Source organism: Fulmarus glacialis, unplaced genomic scaffold, assembly GCF_000690835.1.
Source record: "Fulmarus glacialis isolate BGI_N327 unplaced genomic scaffold, ASM69083v1 scaffold22750, whole genome shotgun sequence".
Taxonomy (NCBI): domain Eukaryota; kingdom Metazoa; phylum Chordata; class Aves; order Procellariiformes; family Procellariidae; genus Fulmarus; species Fulmarus glacialis.
In genome coordinates this window covers 3,544-13,700 of record NW_009187452.1, presented here as the reverse complement: position 1 = coordinate 13,700, position 10,157 = coordinate 3,544, and the positions used below count along the sequence as shown (strand labels likewise).

The window sequence follows — 10,157 nt, the reverse complement described above, 5'->3', positions numbered from 1 at the left end:
CCTGTTTGGGACAAGCAGCCCTCAAGGCCCCGGACCTGCCGTCAGTGAAGCGAGCTCACTCTGTTAGTCACTGCAACTTGTGTTAGCTGCCTTCGGAGATGCTCCCACGCCGGGGCTGTGCTGCTGGCAGCAACCAGCAGCTCTGCCCCCCCAGCTCCCCCTTCCTTCCTCCTGCCAGACCTGGCCCGGGGACAGATTCTGGGGGCACAGTTGCCATCCAGCCCTGCCTAAACTCCTCCTGGCCCCAGGGATGCAGACCCACACGCCTGCCTTTGGCGGACGCTGGTGCCCGCACAGGGGCTGCCTGCTTGCCTCCTTCTAGGGGAGGCAGAGATCGGCCCCCCAACACAGAGCCACACACCAACTCATGGCCCCAGCTGGGTTTGCTAAGGTGACAAATCGCTGTCCCCCAGACCAGAGGAGCTGTAGGGGTCGTAGCCCACAGGGCTGTCTCCCACCCACCATGGCCCACTTAGGGGCACATGCCTGCGGTTGCCACGGGCACGTCTCCACCATCACTGCCAGGTCCACACCACAGCGTCCCACCATGCCAGCGGGAGGGGCAGCCCCTCTCCTGCCCTGGTCTCTGTGGTGCTGCAGGTGAGATGCGGTGTGACCCGGCTCCTGCTCCCTGCTGCAGACACCAGCGAGCGCTCCTACCCCCGAGAGCAGCCCCGCGCGCCTGGGAACACCTCCCCTGCACCCCAAGCTGTCAACCGCCCTTGGGGAAACGCTGTCAGCATTTTGTCACCGAGCTTTCCGCACCTTCCTGCAACACCCGCACAGGGGCTGGTGCTCAGTGCAGGGACAGGGAGGTCTGGATGAAACCCCGCTTGGGCCCCTGTCCCCGACAGCCCAGGGAAGCTGCCCAATGCTGTGGGGGTCTCCATGGTGCTTTCCAGGGGGACAGCGGCAGGTCCCATTTTTGGGGTCAGGATAAAGACGGTCTCTCAAGTCCTCCCACCCCGGTTTGCCCTGCACAGCCCCAGCAAAGCAGGACCCTGTGAGCTGTCTGCCCGGGTTAGTAACGCGGCTCACACTGCACAGCCCTCGCCCCCAGTCCCCGGCGTTAGTGTCACAACCAAAACACTGCCGTTAGCGTTTGTCTCCTCACATATCCCAGCGCAGCTTCCTCTGGTCACCAGGTGGGAGGGATGTTCAGGGGAGACAAGACAGGAAACATGACAGTTTAAGGGGAGAGGGACAAACAGGACATGAAACAAAGGAAAAAGCACTGTCATTAGTCAAAGGGGGGGGGGAAAGCCCTAATTGAGGAAAGCCCTAATTGATCTTAGACCTGCCTGATGCCATCACCGTACAGACCCCAGCGCTCCTCCCTTGGTGACCAAGTCATGTCACGGCCGCTCTCCATGGCACCGGCTCCGCTCCTGGCTCCATGGGGGGAAAGCTCCGTCCCCTCTCAGCGCCCTGGGGTCACAGCAGGGACACTGCCGCATCTCTGTCCCATGTGGTACCACACTGCAACACCAGCTGCAGCTCTCGGAGCCCAGAGGGAAATGTCCAGCCCTCGCCCGAGGCTCTGCTGCAATCCCAGAGCAAGCGCAGGCGCTCAAGGCTGAGCTTGCAAAACCTTCATCCAACCCGCCCCACACCCACGCAAACCGCTTGTGGGCTCACAGGGGTGCCCATCTCCTGGCAGGCTGGAGAGACAATCTGCTCAAGCCTCGGAGAGCCTGGAAAGCCGAGAGCACTGGGAACATGGGGAGAAACCCAGCTCTGAACTGCACATCACTGCCCGCCGGGAAGACCTTCCTTCCCCCGGGTTGACCTGGACCTGCCCTGGGATCGCCATCCCTGGGAGAGGGGCTGCAGGCTGAGGCAGAGAAGAGCTCGGCAGCAGCTGCCCCGCTACAGCCATGTCGCCTGCAGTGAAACCCCTTGCCCAGCCCTGCCGGGAGGGACGGAGGGAGCGCGTCTCTGCCGCCACGACCCGCAGGCAGCCTGCCTGCGAGAGCAATGCTTCCTGTCCCTCCCCCTGCCAGGACCGTGACGGAAAATTCAGACGGGCAGCCATGAGCATGTCAAGAAAACGTCTCACTTTGGAAACTTATTTTTTCCCCCCAGAACAAAAGCTTTAAAGCAAAAAAAAAGCAGCAGCAGAAAGAAAGAAAGAGAGAGAGAAAGGGGTGACCATCTCTCAGGAAGGCTTCAGGGAACATCCTCAGCTCTTTGTTGAGCATGCTATCAAGCAGGAAGCAGACAAGAGACATCCAGCTACAAAGGAGCTAATGCAGTCAAGGCATTTCAAACACGTACAGCGGCTGGCTTTCACGGCTGACATTTCAAACAAGGGCTATTAAACTGCGCCATGGGTTGATATTTAAAGACACAATTGGCAAAGGGCATGCCAAGCTGATCGAGACCTTGGGGGTGGGGAATATTGATTGGTGAGGGGAATTCAGCTGAAAAGAGCACTGGCTCCGAGAGCTGGGCTGGTTGCTGAAATAGAAGGGACAGAAAACAGGCTCGGCTGAGAGCACTGCACCTCGGCAGACACGGGCTCGCCGGTCCAGCTCCTGCTGCTGGGCTTGAGGAGAAATACTCACCTGGGAATGCCTGTGTAATTACACCTCCAGCACATGCACGGTTAAACATGTGGGAAGCTGGACAAGAAATATCCCAACTACAAGGATGCTAAGGTCTGACCTGCGCTCTGAGGGAATACAGAGGAAGGCAACGATGCTCCTCAGCAGCCAGCAGTTACAGGAGGCAAAAAAAAGGCTTGCAGCTCCAGGGAATGGCACCATTTTCTTTAAACTCCTCAGAATTCATCCATTTGATCAGCTGAGCGTTGGGGAGAGGCACTCCCCGCCCGTCCCAGCCACCCTCTGGGTCAGGAGAGGCAGTCCAGGGCCAGCCTGGAGCACGAGGACCAGAGAAGTACCTCGGACTGGGGCCAGATCTAAGCATCCAGGTTTTATTCTACCAGCTACAAAGATCCCGCTGCGTCCCCACGGCCGCCAAAAGGCAGTGACATCAGAACAACAACTGTGACATTTAGATGAAGCCATTCAAGACAGGATGGGGAATTGTTTAAGATGAAAAGCCCCCTGTTTGCCAATCACATCTCGCTTGACACACGTCTCTCCATCCACCTCGCTCCTCTTGCGAGCGCAGAGCCGCAGAGGAGCTGATGGGAAACCGCAGCAGCAGTAAAAGCACTGGGACTCCAGGAGTGTAAACAGATTTTTTGCAGGAAATTTTTTCCAGACTTTCTGGCAAAGGCATAAATGGCAACCATAAGCCTTAAACAGAACATAAAAATGTCTGTGGCTGTGGTTATCATGGAGTTATTTTTGGAGGTCAGAGTTACCTTTCCAAACCTGCTATCGTTACACTTTCATGACATATTATTAAATACTTGATTTTTAAGGTGCACAAAATGATCACCTGTACTGAGTGCCACTTTGATTAAAGAGGAGAATCCCTGGAGAGAAAGGAAATTTTATATGTGTATATATACACACATACATATATACACACACACACATCAGTCTACTCTCTATGTTATTCCTGCAATTTTTTAAAGCAACAGACTTCTCCCCACGCTAAAGAGCACCCTCCCACCTGGACCTCCAGATACACAGGGAAGCTTACGCTGTCTGTACGGAAATGTCAGGCCCCATGGTGTTAAACAAGCAAACAGAAATAAAATAAAACATCCAGTTGCCTAGTCTAGGAGGTGAATGGCTTAAGCAGAAATAAGTAAAGCAGAGTCTTTTCCTGTTCATCTTAGGTATTTTAAAAGCTTTTTGTATGCTAAATGTAAATTTTAGGGTTACTTGACTTAAGTGTTTCCACACAATGATGGAGATCTAAATGGAAACCCATCTGCAGTAATGCATCCCCTCTGCTTCCTACAAAAATACCTGGAAACTTAGCTGGCTGCTTAATGGAAGCAAGAGAGCTAAAGTCCCATCTGGATGCACTGGCTGAAAAGGTTAAGTAAATCAATGTATACTTTATAGCATCCACCTGCAGGTACTGAGAAATTGGAAATCCTGCTGGATTAGGGCATAAATATTTTCTTAGTCCCCAGGTAGTTGCTGTGCAGTCTTTAGATACTGCAGGAAAGCGGGTACCTCTCGCCATGCCGAAGCTGCTATGCTCCTTCTGGGTGCCATCAGGCTTGCAGCTGAGAGCCTCTGCGACGGCGAGGGATCCAGGGCTCCCACCACCCTTGAGCCGCTTTGTTTAATTTAATAATTGATATTTAATGATGTTTAATCATCAGGGATGGAGAGTGGCTCTGAACAACCATTCAACTTAGAGGATGAAGGGAAATAAAAGAGAATCCCAGGACACAAAGCCTCTCCTCTTGCAGAAATCGGGGGTCCCCAACTAACAAACCTGACCCTGCCCCAGCTTCAGGGGTCTGCGCTCAAGCTGGTGGTACCCTCGCAGGATGAATACATCCCTGGGGAACTGCCCTGTCCCTGCTGGTCCCAAAGCCAAGGACAAGGCGGCCTTTCGTCAGCTTCGAGCGTGACGAGGCCGTGCGTTATGCGAGCTGTCGGTCTCGACTGCAGGTCAGGGTTAGGCCAAGCAGTGCCTGGCATTGGAAATGCCTCGGGCTGCACAGACAGGACAGAGTTAGGGGCTCTTACCTGACACTGAGTTCACGCTGCGGCAGCAACACAAAGACACAATGCAACCGGTATTAAGCATTGTCAACACCAGGGTCGTTTCAAGATAAAAGAAAAGGAAAAATAGGAATATTTTCCTGCATTCACAAGTAGCCTTTTCCCCTTCTTCCCCTCCCCAGGTAAATGAAAGCCCCCCCAAGCCAACCCTTTGCCTGGCTTGCAGCTGCGGTCTGGGGACGAGCTGCCGAATTTACTAGCTGCCGCGGCCAGCCGCTGCAGCGTCCAGCCGCAAGCTTCCCTGGCCAGATCCCAGGGGCTGGGAGAAACAGCCGTTTCCCCGCGCCTGGCCTGTGCCCCGCGGCTGCCTGCCCTCCTCAGCCTGGTGCTAGTGACGATGCCAGGGCTCTGATCCTTGCTCCTGTGACCCAGGGTTTAGAAACCAACTTCCCGACCTGCCAGTTTAGTGCTGTAAATCCGGGCAGTCAGAAAGCCCCGACTGCCGCCTGCAGCCCTGCGGAGAGCGGGGTGCTCCGGGGGGGGAACCTGCCAACACGCCTTTGCCTAAGAGTGGTCCCTCCTGAGCAGGCGCGGGAGGCACGATGCTGTCGCCTCCCGGCTCACACCCGGGGCCGAGCAGCTCCTGCCAGCTGGGAGCTCACAAAGGGCCGCTCAAGCCCTTTACTTTCAAGCGCATCCATCTCCAGGTCACGCTCCTTCCACCTCCCAGGACATCGCATCTCCACAACTTAAACATCAAAGCTACAAACGTGGGTGGGAGGAGGCTGTGCTGCTCAGGGAACAGCAACACACAACAGGGTCATTTGATCGAAGGGTCCCAGGCTCAAACCACTGATCAGGACTGGCCCAGGACACAGAGAAGACAACTTGTTAAAGCCAGTGACGGGGAAGTGATGGAACATGTGCCTGGATCGGGGTTCAGGCTGGGCATAAAACATGACAAGACTTTGGGTTTTGAAACCCATGGGCTGCACCCAACCTAGAAGTGGAGAAGTGGGCTCTTGAGTGGAAAGACTGTGCAGCAGCATCTGCAAGGGGGTGAAGAGGAGAAGCCAGAGCCAGCAAGCTGAAGTATTGCAGGGTTGGGGGCGATGCTGGCCCTGGGAGGGCTGCAGGCAGGGAGGGCACATCACTCAGATCACTGGAGGATGGTTGGTTTGTCCCCAGATGACTTGCTCACCCAGGGAGGGAAGGAAGCAGCTGCTGGACCACAGCTTGCAGAGGAGCCTTGCACTAACCAGAGCACAGGGACGAGGCAGTCTCCTTCGCCGAAATGGAGGGAGCAGGCCTGGGAGGAGTTCATGGGGACAGCCTCGCAGCTCGCACGCCGGGAGTACAGCGGGAAGCTGGGCCATTCCCACCTTGGCACCCAGAGCACTGCTTCCTGCAATGCCACCGCTGCACAGGCAAGGTCGACCCCACCATTAACATCCGAGTGACCAGGCAGCTCTTACCTCTTCCAGCTGACTGTGGACATGCTGAACGATCAGGTCGATAGCCACTGTGTTTCCGCTCCCTGGGGTGAACCAAAAGCAAAAGAGAGACAGCCTGGTCAGGACCACAGTGCTAGCACTGCCTGAAACACGTTTCTTCCCCAAGCTCCCCACTATGTTAAAAAATACACCGTACCCCAAACATCCCTTCCCTAGCAAAGCATCATTCAGCAGGAGACATTCCGGCTATTATTAAATTCTTATTTAGCAATCTATTATCGAATATCTAGAAGTCACCTCTAGCTTTTAAATCGCTAAGCTGCAGGAACTGGTAGGGCAGGAGACTGGTTGAGGGAAAAGTGCAGACTTTCCCCTAGGAATCTGCTTTTTGCCAGTGTTTGGAGACACTCAACTGGAGGGACCTTTGCTTTGGCTGGGGACAGCCACTCTTCCGTCCTCACCAGCTGGAGGGAGGTGGGACTGGCCAGCAGAGCTGAGGGCAGAGGGACAGGGTCTCTCAGGTCCCACTCAGGACCGAGCCACGTGGCAGCTTGGGGCAGCCCTGGGCAGGTACCTCGGGGGACAACGATGTCGGCCAGCCGCATGGTGGGTTGGATGTACTGGTCGAAGGCAGGCTTGACAAACTTGTTGTACTGCTTGATGACACCCTCGATGTCACGGCCACGCTCGCTGATGTCCCTGCGCAGGCGACGCACCAAGCGGATGTCTGAGTCTGTGTCCACAAATATCTTCAGATCAAGGAGCTGAAATGAGAGGGGAGGGAACAAACCCCACCAGGCTAGCTGTGTAACTTGAACCGACCTTCCCCACCAGCCACCAGAAGCTCTGTGCACAGCACAACACCGGTTTAACAGAGCCCGGCTCAGCTCTGCTCTGGCCTGGAGGGAGCTTTGCCTCTGCAACCCCTGAACTTGAACCTGGCTACCAGGCTGGCAGTCAGATGCTGCAGTGAGTCCCTTGCTGCCACCTCCCCCTTACCCTCACGCCCCCTGAGACCTGTCCCGCTCCAAACCCTGTCTCCACTTCTACGTAGCCCCAACACTTTGGCTGGATGTTATTTAAGAGCGAGGAGGAGACAAGAGAAGTTAATGCCCACGACACAGACCAACAGGCTTAACCCAGGAGCGCTGGCTCGTTAATGCTGGAGGGGAGCCAAGCACAGCAGGTCAGCTCGTGACACTGCCCTTAATTGCGGGAGACGAGCAGGGGTGCTCAGAGGAAACTCCTGGGGGATTTACCCAGCTGTCCACTGGAGGTCATCGTTGCTCCAGGAAAGTGCAACCCAAACGCTCGCTTGGCAGGGAAGGAAACTTTCTAGACTGAGCTTGGCTAAGTTTGTGCATGGCTCACTCATTCCTATAGCATTTCTCACATATCCAAGTAACTCCCAAGAAAGCCTGAAGTGCTGGATGAGTCCATGCTAGGAACACCAGGCTTTGCACAGTAGAAGTACAGCAGACTTTGCTTCTGGCTGTGCAAGCTGAGGCATGCAGCATGAGGTGGGCTACTTCTAGTCCTATTTATGCACCACCACTGCCAGGGACCAGGTCACCACTTGGCTCCCAGTTCCTGGGAGAGATCAAGGTCTCTGCTGAAACGCTGGACCTCTGCCGGGGGCTCTTCCCCTGCCGCTGCAAGAGTCGAGGCCTGTTTCTCCTGCACAGTGAAGTGCCGAAGCAGCCAGTGTAACCCGGACTGAACCTCAGGAGAAAGCATGCTCCCACCATCTCCCCCCAGATGGCTACGGGGTGGAGGACTGGATTGTAGGGGTGATGCTGAAGCCCCGTGGGAGGACAGGGTCCGATCCAGTGGTGCACAGGAGCCCCAGGGCACCCGGGACTCTTTGCCTGCGATGTGCTGTGATTAAGGCCGTAGAAGAGGGAGCTGGAGTGCTTGCGCCTGCCAGGCTTCCCCAGAACCGACCCCTAACCCTTCCTCACCTTCAGGAGCTCCTTGTCTGCGAATGCCATGATGCCTTCAAAGATAATCACATTGGCGCCATAGAGGGTTTTCTGTGGAATCAAGATCGATGTGGTTAGAGAGAGAACATGTGTTCAGAGATGCCCCATCCCAGGGAATCTCTCTGGGTTGTTAGTGACTGCAACAGCTCACCCAAAAAATGTGCCCTGAGCCAGCCACAGAGCGGACTGCACGAGTCTGACCGCAAAAGGCAGGGGCTGGAGGGGTCCAAACGGCACCCCCCTCTCCTGCCTTGCCAGACCCCCCACAGCGTCCCATACCCATTCCTTCTTCCGGCTGTGGGTGGTGAAGTCGTAGATGGGGATCTTCACGCTCTTGCCTTGCTTCAGCTTCTTCAGGGTGGCGATGATGAGGTCAAAGTCGAAAGCATCGGGGTGGTCAAAGTTGAAGTCATTGCTGGCTGCCTGCTCCTGCTGCTGCTTGGTCAACACCTGCCCACAGAGAAGAGGTTAGTGCACGTGGCCGTCCCCATCGGCTCCCCACCCCCATGCCCAGCAACCTCTCCCCCTGCCCCAAGAACCATCTGAAGGGGAAACCATAAGGCTGTCACTAAATCCACATTATGTTTCCCCATCAGGGGGTTATGCCAAGGGCCACGGCAGCCCAAGGAGCCTGGCCAGGACGATGCACAGCCTCACCTTGTAGAAGGAGTCCATAGACAGCAGAACCACCCAAGGGACATCGAGAGCCTCAATGATCATGGTGGCCACCGTGGTCTTCCCAGAGGCGCTGCCTCCTCCCAGACCTGCCAGGGAAAAGGGGATGAAGCCACCAACCCCACAGTCTGCCTTTCCAACCACAGGCTGCAGCACAGGTCCTGCTCTGTTGCGCTAAGTTGGAGGAACCTCCAAAGAGGGAGATCGATAGGCACTACAAGAGAGACATTATCCTTGAGAATGTCAAAAGGTACGTACTACAACTGCCAGCAAAAGCTGGGAAACCCTTTGTTAGATGGTTGTGTAACAAGGGGAGAACTGGCATGAGAACCAGCCTAGACTAAATCCCTGGGAACTCGTGACAACTCAGGCAACAAGAGTTGAGGGAACAACAAGCAAAGATTGTGGTCTGCCCAGTGCCTGCTGTAATCCACCACCCCATCTGCAAGCTCTCAGCTTCTGCCCAATCCTATGGCTCACCCAGTCAACGCTGGACTAACCATGGGGACTCTCCCTGCTCCCATCCGGGCTGGGCAGCTCATAGCCTGGAGTCTGGAGCCAACCTCAAGTTTCCAAGGAGGTTGTGGGGAAGGAATCCCCCCAAGAGAGCCACCAGGCAGGCAGCACCGACGCTGCCCGTGCTAGCCTGCGCCGGCTGAAGCGCAGAGGTGGGACAGAGCCTGGACACGCGCTGCCTCTGCCTACCTATCACGAAGGCCTCTTTGGACTGCGTCCCATGCTCATTGTACCACGGTGGCCGGCCAGCTGTGTAGATGGTCCTCTTGCTGGTCCGCAGCAGGGGTGGCTCAGACTTGCACTGGCTAGTGGTCCGCTTTCGGGGTGGCTTGGTGGAGCCCACCGCAGGGTACAGCCGGTCTAAGGATTCGGCACTGCTGTTGCTGGGGATGGGAAGAGGAAGGAGCTTGGTTACGGGTGGTGGGGAAGGGCCCGGGGGATCCCGCGCTGTACGGGTGAGGGATGCAATGGAAGAGGGGGAGATGCCACCACAGCCCTGCTGCAGCACTACCAGCACCTGAGCCTCTGCAACCCCAGGCCATGGCCAACATCAAATTCTCACACAGGACCACATTTTAACCTGGAAAAGGTGCAGCACAAGCATCACCTCCTACAGCCTTACTGCTTGGGGAATGCCTACGTTAAATAAACACTCCAGTGAGCTCTCAAAAGCCCTGAGGGGTGTTATTACAGAGGGCAATAACCTGTCCTGATGTGCCGAGGGACCTTTCTGGGGGATGGAAGCCAAACACACGGGCTACAGCTCAACTGTCCTCGTCCCCCATGTGCAAGCCCCTTCCTCTCCCCACTTTGAGTGCTCCACTCCCACCCAAACCTCTCGTTCTCCCACCCTTTAGGCCCGAAACCCCTGGGGACAGGCCTGCAAGCTGGCGTGCGCCGGGAAGGGGGGCTGCTAAGCCGCTTGC

General features: G+C 56.0%; 1 protein-coding gene across 1 annotated transcript in view; it reads right to left on the bottom strand.

The window, feature by feature from the left end:
* The window catches only part of UCKL1 (uridine-cytidine kinase 1-like 1), an 18,363-nt gene that overhangs the window by 4,710 nt on the left and 3,496 nt on the right, over positions 1–10,157 (bottom strand). Inside the window, exons 2-8 of the mRNA XM_009575202.1 lie at positions 9,421–9,614; positions 8,698–8,804; positions 8,320–8,490; positions 8,020–8,091; positions 6,633–6,822; positions 6,080–6,141; positions 4,629–4,645 (exon numbers count right to left, since the gene is read on the bottom strand). Coding sequence (XP_009573497.1) covers positions 4,629–4,645; positions 6,080–6,141; positions 6,633–6,822; positions 8,020–8,091; positions 8,320–8,490; positions 8,698–8,804; positions 9,421–9,614 — 813 coding nt within the window. The remainder of the gene's footprint in view (positions 1–4,628; positions 4,646–6,079; positions 6,142–6,632; positions 6,823–8,019; positions 8,092–8,319; positions 8,491–8,697; positions 8,805–9,420; positions 9,615–10,157) is intronic.